This window comes from Euprymna scolopes, chromosome 29 (assembly GCF_053919585.1).
Source record: "Euprymna scolopes isolate OS-2025 chromosome 29, ASM5391958v1, whole genome shotgun sequence".
Classification (NCBI taxonomy): domain Eukaryota; kingdom Metazoa; phylum Mollusca; class Cephalopoda; order Sepiida; family Sepiolidae; genus Euprymna; species Euprymna scolopes.
The window spans coordinates 15,429,395-15,451,951 of NC_136510.1; the positions used below are offsets into that span (position 1 = coordinate 15,429,395).

A 22,557-nucleotide genomic window follows, 5' to 3' on the forward strand; every position below is an offset into this window, starting at 1 on the left:
TAACGGGGAACAATGGGCAAAAAATGGGCAAAACAACTTTTTCGGGGTATCAATGGGATCGCTGGACTCTGCAGAGGCAACAGATCTCGTTGGACTTTATATCATTCATAATTTAACGAACGATAATATTATTGATAGAAGGGACATGGGCCTATATCGTGATGATGGGCTGATAATAGTGAAGAATGCTACAAGTGTTAAATGCGATCAAATTAGGAGAGCAATCCATAGGGACATGAAAAATTTTGGCCTAAAAGTAGAAGTTAATGCTAACTTAAAACAGGTTGATTTCCTTGACGTTACTTTAGATCTGGATTTAAATGCTTATAAACCATATATGAAGGATAACGCTAATCCTATTTATATACACCCGCAGTCTAACCATCCACCATCCATTATTAAACATATACCGTTATCTATTGAAAGTAGAATAAGTAACAATTCATCTAATGAAGTAACTTTCAATAATTGCAAAGCTATTTATAATACAGCACTTAAAAATAGTGGATATAAGGACATAGAGATAAAATATAAAATAAATAACACTAGCACAAATGGATCTAGAAATCGTGGTAGGAAAATTATTTGGTTCACACCCCCCTTTAACATTATGTTGAAAACAAAACTTGGTGCAAAATTTTTACAACTTATTAATAAGCATTTCCCACCAAATAATATATTACATAAGATATTTAATAAAAATACATTAAAATTAAGTTACAGCTGTAGTGATAATTTGGAAAGGATTATAAAAAAGCATAATGGAAGAATTTTAAAGACGACTAATAGAGAAGGGGAGAATACTAGTGCAAACACTGCGGTGAATAAATGTAACTGTAAAAAACCTGAGGAATGCCCAATAAAAAATGAATGTCTGACCTCATCGGTGGTATACCAAGCAAGGATATTCCCGATGGAGAACCCAAGGGACGAAAGATTCTACATAGGGAGTACCCAAATGACTTTCAAAAATAGATTCTATGGACATACACGCTCGATGAATAATCAAACATATGAAAAGGACACTTCCTTATCGTTATATTACTGGAAATTAGTTAGAGAAAATAAAACACCTAGTATAGAATGGAATATTATTAGAAGGGCCAATACTTGCCACTCATTGAACTCACCATGTCTATTATGCTTATCAGAAAAACTTGAGATAACTAGGTTTAAAGACCGAGAAAAATTATTGAATATTAAACAAGAAACTGCTATATCCTGCAAACATTTCAGAATACATGCACTTAAGGAACTCTAAATTGGGATAATGGAACTGCTATAAGTACAACTAACCCCCATCAAATAACCCCCCCCCAAAAAAAAAGAGGATAAGTGAGGTCGCAACTATAATCATACCCATATGGGTTATGTAAGTCACTTAATGTTCTACTTCATCGAGCAGTTATGTTATTACTAGCCGAAATAAGCACCTGTATGAAGGTATATTTGAACTAAATGAGTAATAGATCGTTTTGAGTGAAGCCCGTAATAATGTATGCATATGGATATTTTTGGGTGTGTGCATGTATGGATATATGATCTTTATAGACCCGGGTAGGAAAAATAATTTATTAATATAAAAAAAAAAAAAAAAAAAAAAAAAATAGAAGAAATAAATAGATGAAAGAAAGTAAGGAATGAAGGGTAAATGGTAGAGAAAGGAATAAGGGTATTAGAGTGAATAAGCAAAGATGAAGGTAAGTACTACAATATATAAGCTTATATACTAGGTTTATATAACCTAAATACTCTGATTTCTGTCATATGTTATTATATATTATTATTGTGTCGTGATACATCTTATGTATATCTGCCTTACCATCGAAAGAATCTTTGTTAAATATGAGGATAACCCTATGAACTTCATACTGAATTCAATATAAATTTTTACGTAGTGTCAATTTTTACGGTAAAAACCTACAACTTAAGAAAGTGTAACAAGCGGAAGGGGCCATGAAACATAACTAGAGATGTGGAATTTGATAGAAAAAGTGAATTTATACAGTAGGTGTATTCATGTCTGTTTCTACTTTAGATGTATCATTTGGTGGCACGGTACAGGTTTGCATGTATATATATATATGTCTATATTTGTGTGACTTTGGATATATAGGTGTATTTTACGTATGCATGTATGTTTGTATGTTTATATATATATGTATATCTGTATCTATGTATCGGTGTGTATGTTTGTATGTGGATGTGCCTCTGTGTCTATTGTATGTAGATGTATGTATACACACGTATATTTCTGAACTATTAGAATAGGCGGCCTCGTATAGAATTGTTGTAACAATATAAATTACAAAAATGTATGGATGTCCGAATGTTGTTTATATATATGTTATATATGTATGTATGTGTTGATATGTATATGTATGTCTGTTGTGTGCGTGTGTTTGTATGTATATATGTATATGTATGTATTTATGTATGTATGTGTGTGTTTGTGTATATGTGTGTATATGTATGTATATATATATATATATATATATATATGTATATATATATGTATATATATGTACACCCGTCTGTAGTCGGGTAGCATAATATTGCATATACGAAGATGTTACCGCGCTGCATAAGTAAAGAAAAATACTATTATTTGTCTCTGTATGTCTGTAATGTGTGTGTGTATATATGCGCGGGTGTAGATAAATGTTAGACATTTATAAGTGTATTGATACACGCATATAGGTACATGTGGGGTTTAGAAAACTTTCGGGTTTATATTTATTCACATTTTGTTGGTTTATTTGTTTTAATTTAATTTTACTTTATTCTTAATTTATTTTTTTATTTTTTATTTTTTTATTTTTTATTTTTTTATTTTATTTATTTTTATTTTTTATTTTTTATTATATTTTATATTTTTTATTTATTTTTATTTATTTATTTATTTATCTATTTATGTATTTTATTTTTATTTTTATTCATTTATATTTTTTTATTTACCTTAATGTAACTTTTACTTTATCCTCTATGTAGTTTCAGAATCATTGTCTAGTTTCAGTAAATAAAACAAAGAGTGTTCAGCATGGATTCGCTTTTGAATATATTGATTAATGTGTGTGTGTGTGTGTTGGCAGTGTCTGTGTATGGATGTGTTATGTGTGTGTGTTGTGTGTATGTGTGGGTGGAGGTAGATTAAAAGGCACCGGTCAGTACTTGGTTGACCATAGCTAAGGTTATTAACTTACAGACTCTAAGACAAGAAAACTAAACTCTCAAGTACCCTATGTCATAAAAAGCCAAAAGTTAGGTTAGATGGGGGAAGGGGAAGAGAAAAAAGATGTTTATCATCTTCAGAGACCTCACTCATCCTTTTACCGTTTTTTGTTTTTTTTTGACTCCCACCCAGGTTGTATTTTTAACTTGATAAACGAAGTAGAAAAATGTATTTGGTGGAAATGTCACTTTTGAAGGTAGTTCTTGGCCTGAAGACGTAATCCCCCAACGTGGGTGATTACAGAAACATGTATGCACATATGTAGCCATTAATGTTTGTATAAATAAAATTAATATATAGATATATATATATATATATAGAGAGAGAGAGAGAGAGAGAGAGAGAGAGAGAGAAAAGAGAAAGAGAGAGAGAGAGAAAGAGAGAGAGAAAGAGAGAGAAAGAGAAAGAGAGAGAGAAAAAGAGAGAGAGAAAGAGAGAGAGAGAAAGAGAGAGAGAGAAAGAGAGAGAGAGAAAGAGAGAAAGAGAGAGAGAGAAAGAGAGAGAGAGAAAGAGAGAGAGAGAAAGAGAGAGAGAGAAAGAGAGAGAGAGAGAGAGAGAAAGAGAGAGAAAGAGAGAGAGAGAAAGAAAGAGAGAGAAAGAAAGAGAGAGAGAGAAAGAGGAAGAAAGAGAGAAAGAGGAAGAAAGAGAGAAAGAGGAAGAAAGAGAGATATAGATAGATAGAGGCAGAGAAAGAGACCGAGATAAGATGAAGTAACCATACTGCTCTCAAGGATTTGATGTCGTTTCCTCCTAACTGATGGGTGGGTTTGAGTCACATACCCTCATCTCCCATTAATTAAAATACCCAACCCAGACTTCATCATTCTTTTCTACCATCCGTAAATAAAGAACAGCAGAAAATGTTATTTACCTAAATTACTGGAAACAATAATTTTCCGACTCGTTCCATCCAAATAAGCACGTTCGATTTTGGGAGGCTTTCCCCAGTCAGTCCAAAACATGAAACTGAAATGAAAACAAAATTAACAATTTGTCCACAAAGTAAAAATTTTCTGATAATGAATAACTACCAACCCAAAATATTTCGATTTATTAACAAGCAGGGCTATCTGATGTTACCCAGGATTCTAATCTGATAAGTATTGAAAATCGAAAAAATCCAATTTAAAAGTTTTTCCTCCTTTATAAATACAAAAAGAATTTTTACAAGGGAATATTTTACATTACACCGGTGTAACCATGGCTGGTCTAACATAAAATAATCCCCTGTAAATTTTTTTTTTTTTTTTTTCATCTATAAGAGAAGAATGACTATTTTTAAGATAGTCAAGCCCAAACAACAGCTGATGTGATATTGTAAATAAACACAAACGGTATTTGATGAATGACATTATCATTATTTTTTTTTTCCAAATAAGTCCACCAGGAAAATTATTCCTTGTAATACATAATATTCAATAGAGGATCGATTCTATAATGATATATATGCAATTGCATAAATTAAAATATCATGTTTAAATGTATTGTACAACCGGGCAACGTCGGGTGTCCAGCTAGTAAAAATAAAAAAAAATATTGATAAGGTAAAAAAAAAAAAAAAAAAAAAATATTGCAATTGATTGAAATTAAAATTTTTGCTTTAACACGGATTAATAATTGCTTTATATTAGGGGCCTCCAAAATTTTGAAATGAGCAGCCATATTGCTGAATTTTAGAGCTATGTGGGCAAAAAAAAAAAAAAAAAAAAAAAAAAAAAAGACCTGACCTGAACGTGTTTTATGCAGTTTTGCTCATTAGCTTTGATTTTTGGTGAAACCTCATTTTTTTTTTATTTTTAATCATATTGTGAACAAAAAGAAAAACCAACATATTTTCACACATTTCCATTTTAATTTTTTCTGAATATTTTTATGCTTTCAATTAAAGTTTCACGGGCCAGATATGGCCGATGGACAGTAGTTTGAAAACCTCTGCTTTACATTATTGACGAAACAGATTTTTGTACGTAGCTTATAGTACAAAAGTTATTGATCACAAAAGTATGGTGGAAAACTTAACTTTATATTCTTCATAATGGATTAGCCACACGGAAAGTCATACAAGAGTTATCCATACTAAACGACTTTTAAAAATAGAATTCAAGATCGACTTTGTTGCCTAGTAGGGAATGCCCTTTTCTCTTCCCTGCAACCTCTTTCTCACAGAAGAGACGTTGCGAGCCTGTCTCTGCTCTATCATTATTTTCATGGCAAGTGCTCGTCTGAGCTCCAATCTATGGTCCCCCCTTGCCAAACTTTCACGAGAAACCCTCGTCTAGCTGAAAACACTATCAATAATTTCCCTCACTCTTTATCTGTGCCTAAAACTAAACGTAGATTCCATGAACAAAGTTTCTTTCTTAGAATGGCATGCCTGTGGAACTGTCTTCAGTTTACCTGCTTTCCAGCTGACTACAATATGGCCGTAAGTCCAATGCAAACAAGTTCTTGATGAGCTGTTCCACTTAAGTTAACAAATTTACCGAATTTCCATTACTAACGATTACTATACTGTTCAATTGTAAAACAATTGAATTCATAAATATTTTTTTTAAATTAAAAAAAAAATCAGATTTATTTAATTTTAATGACATGTTTTTTTTTACATTTATTCCATAAATTATAAATTTTATAATGAATCCAAATTTTCAAATTGTTTTTTTCATGGAAATCTTTCTAAACAAAAGATGAGGTACTAAAAAAATACATTTCAAGACCAAAAACTTATAAAACGCTCGAGAAGATGATCATGTGAGGGACATCAGTGGTAAATAGAGAATGAGGAAATAAATGCTGTTACTACAAACAAGTGAGTTGGAGTTATTTCCTATTCTTTGTATTGGTTTCTTTTGCAACTGAAACTGGACACGGGTGTTGGTTCCCGAACAACCTTACAATATGACATCCCTGTGCCTATTTTTAATAAGTGTTCAGTACCTTCTCGTAAATACCTCCTGACAAAACAGACAAGCAGCAAAATCTCACCCCTGCACTGTAGAGATTCCTAGATGCACTTGTGCCCCCTCGACATACATATCCTTGACAAACCAGCTTAGCAACAAAATCACACCCCTTCACAGTTGAAATCCCTAAATGACAGAAAGCCTTCGACTCATATAGCTTCTTCCCTCGAACTGCCACATTTTGGAATTCCCTTCCAGGCTTCTGCTTCCCTGACTGTACTGACATGCAGAAATTCAAGTGTAATGTGAACAGAGATCGTGCTGCCCAACTCTCTTCATAGTACCCCAGCAAATCTGGTCCCAAATAGTAGCCCCTTATGACTTAGTGGCATTATGCCTTGTTTGGGGTGAAAAAAAGTAAAAAATAGATTATAACCCAGAAAACAGCAATTCTTCTCCCTTTATCAGAAACATTGCTCATGGAACATGAGGACTAAAAAACAAAAATAAGTTATGCCAAAAGTAAACTCAACGTCCACTTTTTTGCTCTCCGTAGCATTATTATAAATTTCAAAGGAGTAGAAATTTGGTAGAATTTACTTTAGGGTCAATTTTATGCATGGTAAAGAACGTTATTTTGTTACTGTTATAAAAGAAACTATAATTTACATACAGTGACCGGAAAATATGGACTTAATAAAGTTAACTTATTGTTCCATCATAACAATAATATAAACAATAATAATTCTCCCTTAACTTCTTTTCTCTGATTCATATTCATAAATTTTCTATACAACAAATAACATTTGTCAGATAATATTGACCAGGATTAAATATTACAATCGATTAGAATTACAATTTTTATTTTTTTTAACAACATTGCTATTTGCCTCATATGACTGACTAAACAGGTTTTTTACACTTTAGTTTATAAAAAAATGCTGTTGATTGCAAAAGACAAAACTAATTTTTATTACACATGCTCACACACACACTAAATGTATATATTCTGATATTCTGTGTTGCCTGGTGGAAACATATTGCTGGGTGGAGGGATTAGTTACATACTCTTTAAGATACACCGAATATCCTAAGTTCCTAATTTATTACAAAAAGTGACATATTGGATTTAGGAAAGCATAAAACACATCCATCTTGGTTTTTGAAAATCAAATGCAAAGTAACTTTCATAATTTAAAGGGGAAATAACTCTCACAGCTTAAATAGCTTTACTTGCAGTTTTAAACGCAACTCTTGTGAGCTATTAATATCAGGTTGAAAAGAAAGCTCTTGTAGTTTTTAACTTTTAAATTCAGATGAACATATCTCAGCTCAAAAAAAAAAATTTATTGATCAAAATAAGCACCATCAGAATAAACACACTTTTGCCAACGCAAAACAAGTGAATTTATGCCAGTAATGTAAATATCTTGCGTTCCGGTGGCGATGAAGTTGCTGAAGGGATTTTGATATTGCTAAGTTTTTTTAAGCATTTCTTACACAGAAAGCTGTCAAGATACTCAAAAAAGTGGTAGTTGGTAGGTGAAAGGTCTAGAGAGTATGGCATATTAGCAGAGTTTCGTAGCCCAATTCGTTCAACTACTGCAGGGTCAGTTTAGCAATTTGTAATCAGACATTGTCATGAAAGAGAATTGGGCTTTTCCTGTTGACTAATGCTGGGTGTTGTTGTTGAAGTTTCTGATGCATTTCATCCATATGTTAACAGTACTTCTTCGTCGATGGTTTCGCCTGCATTCAAAAAACTAACGGATGAGACCAGTCACAGACTACAAAACAGTCAGCATGACCTTCTTTTGGTGCAAATCTAGCTTCAGGAAGTGTTCTGGAGCTTTGTTGGCATCTAACCATGCAAGTGAGTGTCACTGGTTTTTGTAAATAACCCACTTTTCATTACAAGTCACAACCCAATCAAGAAACAGATCATTCTTGTTGCGTAAAAGAAAGGAAGATGACACTTCATAACGGCGTTTCTTCTGGTTGTCGTTCAATTTGCGATGCAGCCATTTATCAAGTTTTTTTGTTTTTTCAATCTCTCAAATAGTTGGAAATCATTATACATGTTACGACTAATTCAGAAGTTCTTGAACAGTTCGGTGTGGATTCGACTAAGGTTCTTGATTGTCGTCAACATCCGATGGTCAACCACGACGCTCATCATCTTCAAGACTCATCACCGCCACAAAATTTCTTAAACCATCATTGTGCTGTATGTTCAGTAGTGGTTTCTGGGCCAAATACTTTGTTGATATCACGAGCTGTTTCAGCAGCTTTTCAGCCTAGCTTGAATTGAAATAAGAAAATTGTACAAATTTGCTTTTTTTCCATCTTGTATTCAACGTTCCAAAAAGAAAACAATTGTTTTAAAATGATTGTAATTTAAATGATGAGATAAGAGTGAAAAACACTCTTTAAAATGATATACGAAGTAAAGGTATTATAACGAAAAATTATTTGAAAATACATCATTTGAAATCAAAATAAAAAATTCTGCAAGAAATTTCTTTAACCTAATAATTAAATATAAATTAAATTAAAAATATATGAAATTAATCAACTTTAAGTAATATTTCTAAATAGCACAATTAAAACGATTCTATTACAACAACTAATAACATCAAGCTAATTATTAAAATATATTTTTTTAATGTAATATGCAAATGAAGGTACTCGGTGAAGGTAGATTTTTTTTTAAACACATAGTATACGTATAGAAAGAAAATTCATTTTTTTAAACACATAGTATACATATAGAAAGAAAATTCATTTTTTTAAATACATAGTATACATATAGAAAGAAAATTCATTTTTTTAAATACATAGTATACATATAGAAAGAAAATTCATTTTTTAAATACATAGTATACATATAGAAAGAAAATTCATTTTTTTAAATACATAGTATACATATAGAAAGAAAATTCATTTTTTTAAACACATAGTATACGTATAGAAAGAAAATTCATTTTTTTAAACACATAGTATACATATAGAAAGAAAATTCATTTTTTTAAATACATAGTATACGTATAGAATGAAAATTCATTTTTTTAAATACATAGTATACGTATAGAATGAAAATTCATTTTTTTAAACACATAGTATACATATAGAATGAAAATTCATTTTTTTAAATACATAGTATACATATAGAATGAAAATTCATTTTTTTAAATACATAGTATACATATAGAATGAAAATTCATTTTTTTAAATACATAGTATACATATAGAATGAAAATTCATTTTTTTAAACACATAGTATACATATAGAATGAAAATTCATTTTTTTAAATACATAGTATACGTATAGAATGAAAATTCATTTTTTTAAATACATAGTATACATATAGAATGAAAATTCATTTTTTTAAACACATAGTATACATATAGAATGAAAATTCATTTTTTTAAATACATAGTATACATATAGAATGAAAATTCATTTTTTTAAATACATAGTATACGTATAGAATGAAAATTCATTTTTTTAAATACATAGTATACATATAGAATGAAAATTCATTTTTTTAAATACATAGTATACATATAGAATGAAAATTCATTTTTTTAAACACATAGTATACATATAGAATGAAAATTCATTTTTTTAAATACATAGTATACGTATAGAATGAAAATTCATTTTTTTAAATACATAGTATACATATAGAATGAAAATTCATTTTTTTAAATACATAGTATACATATAGAATGAAAATTCATTTTTTTAAACACATAGTATACATATAGAATGAAAATTCATTTTTTTAAATACATAGTATACGTATAGAATGAAAATTCATTTTTTTAAATACATAGTATACATATAGAATGAAAATTCATTTTTTTAAACACATAGTATACATATAGAATGAAAATTCATTTTTTTAAACACATAGTATACATATAGAATGAAAATTCATTTTTTTAAATACATAGTATACATATAGAAAGAAAATTCATTTTTTTAAATACATAGTATACGTATAGAATGAAAATTCATTTGTGAAACAGTGTAACATTTGTACATAAATCATAAACGGACAAACAATACGGTATTATATCTATAATATAAAGCTGAACGTTTGTGTGTCTGTCTGGTCACGAATAGGCTCGTATATGGTTGACTATTATAGAAAACTGATCACATATGATAGAAGATGTATTGAGACACAGGAATGGGTATGTTAAATCTGGCATAATGACGATTCATTAAAATTGTGGGGTCTGTGTATGCACCTGTCCACAAAGTATGGAAATAAAAAATTAAAAAAAACGTTTACAAGTGTTTTTGATATAGATGTACATAAGAATACTTTGATAAGTATGTTTTAACTTAAATAGGGATGGTATAATAAAAGTGTGGGATCTGCGTTCGCGCCTGGCCTCCATAGAATGGAAATAGGCACAAACTTTAGTAAAGACTTTTCATATCTATCTGCGTAAGTATACTTTGATAACTATGTTTCAGTTTGAAGAAATATGGTATAATAAAATTATGGGATGTTCGTTCGCGCTTGACCTCCATAGAATGGAAATATGTCACAAAGTTTAACAAGGTTATTTAATATAGATCCACAGAATATTGTGATAAGTGTTTCAGTGTGAACAGGTATGGTATAATAAATTATGGGGTTTATCTATTTTATTTTTACTTTCATCATATTTTGCTTTGGTTTTGATACCCCCAAATTCGAAGCTATCTCTTTACAACCCTTACTTTTCATAACCTATCATATTTTCATAAATCAGAGTCCATTTTCTGTAGGCTGTTTTTGAACCCAGTCAATGACGGGTACTTTTGATAGTATATATATATATATATATATATATATATATATATAAAATAAAGATTAGGATATAATTTCTCTGAACTTCAAGTTTTTTTTATAAGATTTTAAAACAACAGAATGTGAAAGAACTTTGAGGCTTGTCTAACAGCTAATTATAAACTATATTTTTCAATATAAAACTCAATGCCTGTGTGTATGTAATGATTGTGTTCCATATAGAAATGAAGATTAGAGAATCTACATAAGATCTAAAAGTTTATTCTTATGTAAAATTTACCAAAGAAAACAATTGAAGTTTTCCTGAATATTTAAATGCATCTCTAGGGAAAGTATGAAAACACAATTCTCCTTAAAACTTCAAATATATCCTGTTTTTATGGAATTTAAATCATATAGAGTGTCCAAGAAGCCACTGAAGGATTAAAAATCTTTATCATTTTACCATTAATGCTTGTTTTTCCCTCTATTTCAGATATTTTACAGATAATATTTTGGAAATTAATTCTGGAAAAGTATAACATTGAACAACGTATGCAAGTTGTGAAATTGTTTTATCAAAATCAGGATTCAATTGTTTTGACTCAAAGAGTGGCAACATTATCTCTCGCTATGGCAATGTCAAATAGCCACCATGTTCTCCAGACTTGACTAGCCAACTTTTCTTTGTGGGGATATCTTAAAGAAAGAATATGTTAAACCCTACAAGAATTGAAGAAAAATATCAGGAACAAAATAAGGAAGTTAAATCACGATCCAGAGATTCTGCAATCAATGATGTTTTAGAAAGAGCTGAAAATGGGCAACATTTAAAAGACATTTTTCATAAAGATTGTTTGAATTTTGCATAAAAAAACTCATGTCTTCGATTGTGTTAAAATTACAGAAAGATATCAAAAATAAATCTATTTGAGTTCAAAACCCTTCAGTGAATTTTTGGACACCCTGCATATGTGTGTTATGTCAGCAGATGAAATAATCGGACATTATTCGTTTGAGGACAGAAATGGGAATACTGATAGACTGGAGAACTATTGGGCCAGGATTCAGAATGGAAAAGTATAACATTGAACAACGTATGCAAGTTGTGAAATTGTTTTACTAAAATCAGAAGTCAATTGATTTGACTCAAAGAGTGACAACATTATCTCTCGCTATGGCAATGTCAAATAGCCACCATGTTCTCCAGACTTGACTAGCCAACTTTTTTTTGTGGGGATATCTTAAAGAGTCTATTTTAACAACCTCCAAACCCTTCAAGAATTGAAGAAAAACACCAGGAACGAAATAAGGGAGTTAAATCGCAATCCAGAGATTCTGCAATCTGTCATGAATAATATTTTGGAAAGAGCACAAATATGCAAAGCTGAAAATGGACAACATTTAAAAGACATTATTTTTCATAAATAAAGATTGTTTAAATTTTGCCTTTTTTCTTTTTTTTAATTTCCCAATGTCTTAGATTGTTTTAAAATTACAAAAAGATATAAAAAATAAAGAATCTATTTAAGTTCAAAACCTTTCAGTAACTTTTTGGCCTGTACGTATTAAATTTACTGGGGAGGACAATGGAAGTGAATTATTATGAAGAAATTACCAGGGAAGACAATGGAAGTGGCTCTGAATCTCTACATTACCCTCTATGTGATATTATGTGCCCTCACTTCTAAGTAACCCATGGGAATAGCTCCCTGCCTTAAAAATTTAAAATATGCATATTGGATCTTAATGAAATTTAAACCATATATATGACCACAGTGAAATATACATAGTGGTGATCCTGATTGAATCCCAAGCAACATCGGGTGTTCCTTATTTGTTTTTTTACTGTTATTTCAAGACACCGTGTCACTTTGACGCAAGGGGCTACTATTTGGGATCAAATTTACAGGGATACTATGTAAGGAGTTGAGCAATGAGATGTCTGTTCACATTACACTTGAACTTCTGCATATCAGTACAGTTAGGAAAGCAAAGACCTGAGAGGCAATTCCAAAGTCTAGCAGTTTGAAGAATGAAATTATTTCAAGGGAAGGTTTTCTGGCATCTAGGTATCTCTGCAGTGAAGGGGGTGGAATTTTGCTGCTTGTTGGATTAGTTGAGAGTATTTACATCTAAGAAGTACAAATGCTTTAAATTTAATGGAACACATTCCATTACAATATTTGTGAAACAGGCAGAAAGATGCAACATTTCGGCGATGGTTGCTAGTATGGGACTTATTAGGTTGGCAACTCTTTTTTGAACCCTATCCAAGAGGGTTGGTTGGTTGTTTTACGGCATATCAACCCTTTTCGGGTTATTTAATGCCAAATCCAAAGATCTTGAAGAAAAAATTTTTTTTAATAGAATATATTTGTTGTTTTCACGTCGGTTTCTATTTAACCCACAGTTGGGACCCTAACAGGTACTACCACTCCGGGTCAGAGTGGACCTGGGAGCAATGGTAATTAAAGGGTGGCTCCACACTCCCCAAAGCCCGCAAGCTGGGGCCTCACCACTGGATATAGTTTACGGTCATATCCAGGACCCCCATTGTGGGACTTTTACCCTCTGCAGGGGGGCAGTCGGCGTATTCTAATGCCCCACCGACAGAGCCATATCCAAGAGGGAGAGGCCAGTGGCAGATGCACCAGTCCAGATGTGGCAACAAAACGCCATGCATGGGCAAATGGTGGCCTTGTAGAGGTACAGGATACTCTCAGGTAGATAGTGTTGATTCTGATTAAATTTCGAGCAATGTTGGATGTTCTTGCCAGCAATTTTCATAAGACTTTAATGCATTTTCTTACTGAAAACCAAAATCTACAAAAATGGTGGTCATAAAAGCGGTAGTAATCCGGGATTCATAAGTAGCTGTACTTAGTGACCTACACATAACTTCAAATTCAATTCTAGGTTTTTACAACAAAAACAAATTGACAAACCCTTTCTTTGGAAATACGGCCACTGCTCGAGGTTCATCTAAACCTTCGGCAACTAAAATGCGCCGACTCGTTCCATCAATTCTGGCAACTTCGATTACATCACGACCTGAAAGAAACAAGCAATTTGCAAATAATTTAAATCAAAATGTAACATAATTTAATTACAGTTTCTGGATTTTAAACAAAACAAAGAGGAGGTGACAGTGGTTAATGATACAGACTAATGACCCGAGTGTCCCAACTTCAAATCCAGTTTTTTCTACAAAAATCACTTTCACTTAGGATGTTGGCAACCTTCAGTCTTTCCAGATGGTTTTCTGGAAAAATTTCTGACCAGAAAAATATTGGGGAAGCCAATCCCAACAATAGAATCTTCAGATTCGTATAATTATATTATTAGTAGATTAAAATAATTTTTAATGGGATCAAAATTGAAAAAAATCGTTATACATTTTGTACAATCATCTTAGTTTATTTTTAATCAGTTCATACGCGTGTCATGTTGGTACAGTGGTAACGTCACCATCTTTGTATGTTACAGTTTTGGCTTTGGTTTCGATTCTAGCTGATGGCACCCAAATACTTTTTTTTTTTTTTTTTTTTTTTTTAAATCACGACTATAATAATATATGAAATCTGGACAAATTAAAATATCATATTTAAGCGTATTTTACAACTGGGCAAAGCCAGGTATCTTGTAGAAAGTGTTTATATTTAATATTAGCATGACCCATTAACCGGCGTTGCCCGGTGGAAGCATGACAGATCCAGAACACAATAATTAAAGGACCTCCCGTCAAAAACAAGTTAAATTAGGGTTGTTGTTGATAGCCACTGCCGTCCCTGAAAAATAGCTGACACTGGTGGCGGTAGCCCAAATGAAATAATCTGAAAAACCTTGTAGAAAGTGTTTATATTTAATACTAGCAGGGGTAACTGGCCTTGTTGGTCGTAAAATACGCTTAAATATATTTTATTTCATAAAGATTTCATATTTTATTACAGAACCAGTTCTCTATTGAATATTATATTGTACCAAATATACAGTACTGATTTCAAAAGTTAAACAAAAAAATAAAATCCCCTTTGGGTGCCATCAACTAGAATCGAAACCAAAACATTTAGTTCTCCAGACACATTCACTAGTATTTGATCTAACCCAACAGATATACAGGGTGTCCCAAAAGAAGCGGACAGATTCAAAACTTAAATTCAACTGAAAGTACCACTCCATGATAGATATCGACTCCTTGACGGTGTAACAACTCATGATGACTTTAGTAGAGTTAATCTAGATGCGCTGAAATCTTTTTTTGCTAGTTTCATGCTTGCGCAAGCCTTTTCTAGTCTCACACAAAAACACGCGTTCACATCTCAAGCCATATTACTTGTCATATACATATGCGCACACAAACATACACACACATACATATATTCACGTTCGCGTATATACACTCACATACGCTAACGTACACACATATAAAGCACATATACGCACACACGTACGCACACATGGACAACGTCACTTCCCCTTTCAAAGGAAATCCACACATGCGCAAAAGACCACCAGAAATACCTATAAAAGAAAGAGCAATAAGCGGCTTCTACCTTTTCGGACCAGCTTCCGCCACTTGCTACCATGTGGGGCAAAAAGCTAACAAACAGTACGTACACTTTATACGCTTTCTCTCTCCATGAACTGGATTGACATTCTAACTCTTTCTCTCTATATATATACAACCTGTCCCTGAGAACACCACCGCGTAGCTGACTGCTAACATGGCGCGCAGTTTAACTGATGTCAACCCTCTATCCTTTTCTTTGTCTACACGCTGGACTATCATTCCCATTTCCACTACATTACTCACTTCTCTTCCCATGCGCGAACAAACGATAGTGACCCGAACGTGAGATGAACACACATTTCCTTTTTCCTTCTATACTACCAGGCCCGCAACAAACGATGGTTACACCCGCGCGGACATAAGCACATGTTATATCTAAAACGTTCATTCTTTCAACAGTAAATAAACGACACGTTTATCTATTGCAGCAATTGAGTCTTTGTTTCCTTCATTCCATTCGTTTCATTATTTTCTTTTGTAACGGGATTAGGATGCATATATCCTAGTCCTCTACATGCTTCTATTGTTCTATCTTATATTTGATCAATTCAGCTTCTTTTGGGACACCCTATATATGTAAGTTATAGAATTAAACCACTTTTAGCTGTGATCAGTTTACACATGCACAAACTAATAGAAATGCTTGCAAGTTGAAATGAACAATACTCATCCAAACAAAGATTTTACGTGTTATAAACCATCGTTGGTACATGATTACTATTTCCTGTTAATTTCAGTGTCTTGTGACCAGTAGTTTAAGAGGTGCTTATGTACTTATGCTACCATGCTATTTTTTAAAATAGTATTTTTAAGTTGAATTCAAGTCTTACTATATCTTTTTTATTATTAAATTGTTAGGTGAAAGTACAGAATAGTTACAAAACACCCTCTTCTCTTCATGTTAAAAATGGCTTTCTAAATAATATTTTTCAGCATGGTAACATAAGTGCATAAGTACCATTTAAGAGTTTATTGGTTAAATATTTACAGACACACATTTACTGCTTTATTTATGTAATAATAAATATGGTTTAAAATTTCATTACCAGTATCGGTCCAGTAAATGTTGCGGGCCACCCAATCAACCGCAAGTCCATCAGTGGTCGATAAGCCCTCATGAATGATTTCCTCCATGTTACTTCCATTTAAACTGGCTCTCCTGTTAAGAGAAAATAAAATGGTGCTTATTTAGAATTAAACAAATTTTCAAGACAAAAATTAATGGGACGATTCCAATATTTTTTGATTCCAATACAATTACCGATTCTGTTTCTTTACAGATCTGTAAATATTTAACTGTAAAGTTATTTCTCCCGCAATTATCGTAAAAACACATGTTAAATGTGCAGATATTTTCTCAAACGTAAAAACACATTCTGGAGGACAGGGGGGGGGTGATTCGTAGATTTTAGTTTTACTGGTAGTTCGAAATCAATAAATATTTATTATTACCACTTGCAGTGGAAGATTTTGATTGAAATAAAAACATGAATGTTATGAATGGGTCACCAGTTAGCAAGTGCTAACTTAATGGGATTTTGGGGATGAAACAAGAAAACATTAATTAACAAACAAAATCTATACTCTTATAAATTTGGGTTTTTATGTATTGATATTCATATTAAAGCCCCTCCCCCTTTTTTTTATTTAAAAAGAAAATACAACTTTGTTATATATGGGTCGTGGAATTGCATTCATCTGCAAAAGATCTAGCTAATTTGCATATTCCTATAAACATTCATTTTAATTAATTCCCTATTAATTTTTTTTCGGTTTTCTTATGGGATGATCATCTTTAGTTAACTATTATGTGTAATTATATTCATGCAGATATTCTACATGATTTATACTTGCGTAATATTTGCGTAAAACAAATTTTCAAAACAACAAGTGAAGCATGCATGGTCCCCCCCTGTGAGTGCACAGTGAACGAGGCATAAAAAAAATGACTAAGTTCAGCATTGCACCCCCTCATTTAGCTCCAAAAGTCCCCAGATGTCAAATCCTGGTGAAAATGAACAAACGGTGCAGTTTTAGGCCTTAACATGTAAATTTGAGTTCTGCACCATGCAAAAAAAGAAACGACTAAGTCCATCATTTGCCTCCCCCCATTTAGCCCCAAAAGTCCCCCAAGTCCTTAACATATTTAAATTTGAGTTCAGCACCATGCAAAACTGCTAAATAGACATATACAGAAAATTTTGGACAAATATGGTAAAATTGTCCGAAAAATGGAGTGTTTTTATTAGCCCTAAAAGAGCCCCGGGGCACACCATAGAGTTATCATGAAGTATAGACAAAGAAAATTATATAGAAATCAGTTACAACTTTTCAGAAAGTACTTATAAACAAACAAAAAAATTCACTTTTTCAAAAAAGCGTTTAGAAAAAAAAAAAAAGTGACTGAAACTCACCTAATTACATCTAGTGTGACATCAGTGTAATAGATTTTACTTTCTTGAATATCAAAATCGAGTGCGATTGCGTTGCGCACGCTTGGAAGAGGGATATAAACATCAGTGTAATCGTGTGAATCCAGGGAAATTCTCCGGATGCTGCCACGGCTTGCAAAAAGTAAATACACACTTGGCACTAAGGATAAAAAAAAAAGAAAAAAAAAAAATCAAGCAAAACGCGATGCGTTTATACAAATTTACCTTTTTATTATCTGCATTCATTAATACTGAGAGTTATCTTCTGAAAATTAAAGTTTTGGCAAAGAAATATTGTGAGAAATGAACAAGGGTTTCAACAGGATGAGTAACTCCTCACACTTTAAATGACTCCTTCGGATTTATGTGGGGGACACTAGGAGGGGCACCCTGTATGTCACATTAAACATTTCTTTTTATAATGGATGAAAAAAATTTTTTATTTTCTGCAATGAAGAGGGTAATAAAAATGATTCCTAAAATTTTGTTCTGGAAAATATTTAAAGTTGTAATTTATTATCATGAGAATAAACAAAAAAAAAAAAAATTAGTAACTTGTGTTTTATAAATATATTCCAAAGTGAAAAACATTAAAAAGGGATAATGGTGTTATTTGGATTACTCTGACTACTGTTCTCATCTTCAGTGTTATTTGCACGTTTTGATCAAAGTAACCTCTGACCTGATGACTTCTACACCTGAAGAAGGTCGAAGGTTACATCGACCAAAATGTTGTGCAAGTAACACTAAAGAGAAGTTTAATTTAATGCTACAAACTATTCTATTAGCATTGCTATTAATTACGAGGACATAAGATGTGAATCTGCAAAGGAAAAAGTAAAATCTAGATGGAATAAAAATTGAGGAAAAGTTATTACTTACTAGACTGACATGTTTTGCCATCACTGGTAAGAAGTAATCCTGTGGGACATGCACAACTGTATCCTTGAGGATTTGGCAAACACAGATGACTGCAGCCGCCATTGTTCGAGCCGCAACGATTTGGAGGATGATCTGTAGAAATAAACGAATAATTAAAAATCTAATTTATAAAACTCACTATGTCTGTCTGTTTCTCCATATTTTCAAACTATCTGTTCCAAAGCGAAAAGTCGCAGAGTGGCACTAGGGGCCTCAAATGATTGAGTTTTTTTCTGGACCATTCTTTTATCGTCTTTAGCTGGTTAAAATAGTTTTTAAGGGGTCAAAATTGTAAAAGAATCGTTATACATTTTGTACATTCGTCCTAGTCTATTTTTAATCAGTTCATATATGTGTCACGGTGGTACAGTGTAATGTCACCAGCTTTGAATGCTACAGTTTTGCTTTCTGTTTTGATTCTAGCTGATGGCAGTCAAATACTTTTTTTTTTTTACTTTTGAAATCATGACTGTAATAATATATACGAAATCTGGACAAATTAAAATATATTTAAGCGTATTTTATGACCGGTCGTAAAATACGTTTAAACATATTTTAATTTGATAAAGTAGTTTTATTTTTTTTTTACAAAGGAAAATCAAATTTTGATAAGACTGATCATATGCAGGCCATCTTGGTTATTTCGCAGACGAGGAAGGGGGCGCCAAGGGAGATCACTGCTTTAAGTTTGTCAAAATTTGACCAAATTATTTTAAAACATTGGTAGAAAAAAATATCTAGATAAATATTTTAGCTTTTTTTTTTTTTTTTTTTTTTTGCTTATTTTACAGAGTTTCTCTGTCCTTTTTAAATCCCTTTTTCATTTTGTCTTTTGTCAATCTGTTTTTCATCTAAAAGGCACCTCCCTCCCTTGTTCGCGAAATAGACATGATGGCCGGGATAGGATCAATCTCATTAAAATTTAATTTTCCTCTGTAAAATAAAAAAAAATAAAAAATCCTTGATCAAATTAAGTGAAATTTTTATGAGAATTTAAAAATATAAATACAATATAATTTCTTTTCAATATTTTCATTTTTTAATGTCTCAATTAAACTAAACCGGTACTGTAATTCTAAATAAACACCCTTTAATTTTTACTAATCTGGAAGAGACCATAATGAGTAACAGTGTGAAAGAAAACACGTTGAGTTCTTTTTTTTTTTAATTTATTAAGTTACTAGCATGGGTGCCCGGCGTTGCCCGGGTGTTTGGAGGTGTATGCTGAGCAAAAAAAAAAAAACAACAAAAAAATAATGGTCAATTTTTTAAACTTTGACCCCTATTATGAACCCTTAAAATTTATTGTTTTGGTCTCAAATTACATTAAGTTAGATCCATGTCCAAGGAACCTATATCTAAAATTTCAAGTGTTTAGACCCAAAATTGTCAGAAGTTTGGTAGAGTTCTCAAAGGCTAAATCGTTGAATTTTGACCCCTTAACAGCGAAATTTCTGTCCGAAAACTGATCACGTAGATTTTCCCAAATCTCAGTACCCTGTATATCAAATTTCGAGTCTGTAGACTAAAAATTAACAGAGTTATTGCGAATGAAAATGTACACAGAAAGACAGACAGACACGTCCACTTTTATAGATATAGATTAGTAGAGACAGTGGTGCATTAAAGAGTTATAATAAAGGGGAAGTAATTACATATATACATGTACACATACATGAGTTTCAAAAGTAATGCTCCTATTTTTAATTTTTTTTTGGCCAAATTCATCAAAGAGCATTGTAAATTTGCATTGTTATGACTAAACTTATGCATTCATGACGTGAAAGTTTCATCTCTCTGTTGCAAATATTGACAGTATGTGAGATTCTAAGAAAGCAAACCCTGTCATGGATGTGCATTAGAAACAGAGACGTGTTATTAAATTCCTGCGAAAAGTGCACTGAGAATAAGGGTGACTATGTTGAAAAATAGATTATGAAGTACAAAAGGTTGATCGTTTTAATGATACCACTCCTGCCTTTGTAGTTCTTTGACTTTTTTTAAGTATAAAAAAAAAAAGATGTAGGTGGTTTTATTTTTGAAACAACCCTCTTATGTTGGAAGAAGATGAGGCAAACAAACTGAGTTGATGAAATGCAAAAATTCAACTTACCAGTTTTGTCGATGAAAACTGCACGCAAATCCATTAGGCCAGGAATATTGCTGCGGATTACGGTGACATCTTCACCAGTTATTTTGTCTGCTCGATGAATAGACCTTGTACGCCAATCAGTCCAAAAGATAAATCTGCCAGCCACAGTCAATCCATACGGATGAAGGAGCTTAGAAACTAAGACTTTTCGAAAGTTCCCATTTAAGTCGGAGCATTCGATCACCTGAAGAAATGTCCAAGAAAAAATAATTTTTGGAATCAATGGATGTCGATTTTAGAATGCTATAATGAATTTCAAGAATCTACTAACAATTTTATTCCATTCTTTTAAAAAGAAAAAAAATACATGCATCTGTATTTTATTTTCATCTCTCATATATATATATATATATATATATATATATTTAGATACACACATATATATACATGTGTGTGTGTATTTAGGCAGCATGTTTTCATTCAAAACATATTGTTAAATAGCACATTGTGTTTTTGCTCAATGATCTTTTTTTGTAATTTTTCCATTTTTCAAGTGGTCATTCTTATGGCCGTCGAATTTGTGTAAGAAAATTCTGCAGTTGTTTTCGTCCATCTGTTGATTTTTTTTGCAAGTACTTTCAACTGATTTTCTTCAGTCATCTTCAGTTTTTGATTAGTTTATTTTATTTTTTTTAACACACGAGATACTTCACTATTTCAAGTAATTTAAATGCAATTTGAACTGAAGCCTATAAAAACATCCAGATTTTAAATGAAACAGTAATCAAAAACTGCCTGAAGATGACTGAAAAAAATCAGTTGAAAGTACTGCAAAAAAAAAAAAAACAGAATGAAAACAAACACGAAACTTTCTAACAGAAATTTGACCGAGACATGACTATTCGGAAAATAGGAAAATTAAAAAAAGATCATTAAGCAAAAACACTCCATGCTATTTAACAATATCTGTCTAAATAATATATATATACACATACACAAGTCTACTAAATGTGTTACTTCTATGCATGCACAAATATACATTTAAACCATAACATTATTTTTTTAAAGCTTTTATATGCGTATGGACTTAGCTCAGATGGTAACAAATTGTGCTGAAAGCTATATGTTTTGGTTTCAATTCTAGCTGATGGCACTGGAGTATTTTTTTTTTTTTTTTTTTTTAAACTTTTGAAATCATTACAATACAATAATCAATAGAGTATTGGCTCTGCATGAATTAAAATATCATATTTAAGTATATTTTATGACTGGGTAATGTCAGGCGGTATGCGAGTAATAAAAAGTTAGTATTTATAAACTTTAAATTCTTATAATAATAAAAGTACATTTGACTATAACGGTTTATTTTTTTTATTGGTTTCTAATGTTTTGTTTTCAACAATGAATTTCAATACCGTTTCAGCTGTCGGGCTGCATTTATGACAATATTTAACGTTAGATATGCTATCTCTATCTCTACTATTATATCAAAGAAACTTTGTGTATGTGCGTGAGAGTTTAGTCCTTATGGACTCCAAAACAGCTGAGTCAATTTTTTTATGAAATTTCATACAAATGTACTTTATGTATTTGGCAGTGTTCTTGGATAAGTTT

General features: G+C 31.7%; 1 protein-coding gene across 1 annotated transcript in view; it reads right to left on the minus strand.

The window, feature by feature from the left end:
- LOC145252500 (low-density lipoprotein receptor-related protein 4-like) overlaps positions 1–22,557 on the minus strand; it is a 265,250-nt gene that overhangs the window by 25,752 nt on the left and 216,941 nt on the right. Inside the window, exons 25-30 of the mRNA XM_080111996.1 lie at positions 20,965–21,187; positions 18,813–18,944; positions 17,913–18,090; positions 16,545–16,657; positions 13,874–13,979; positions 4,104–4,198 (exon numbers count right to left, since the gene is read on the minus strand). Of these exons, the coding sequence (XP_079968122.1) occupies positions 4,104–4,198; positions 13,874–13,979; positions 16,545–16,657; positions 17,913–18,090; positions 18,813–18,944; positions 20,965–21,187 (847 nt within the window). The remainder of the gene's footprint in view (positions 1–4,103; positions 4,199–13,873; positions 13,980–16,544; positions 16,658–17,912; positions 18,091–18,812; positions 18,945–20,964; positions 21,188–22,557) is intronic.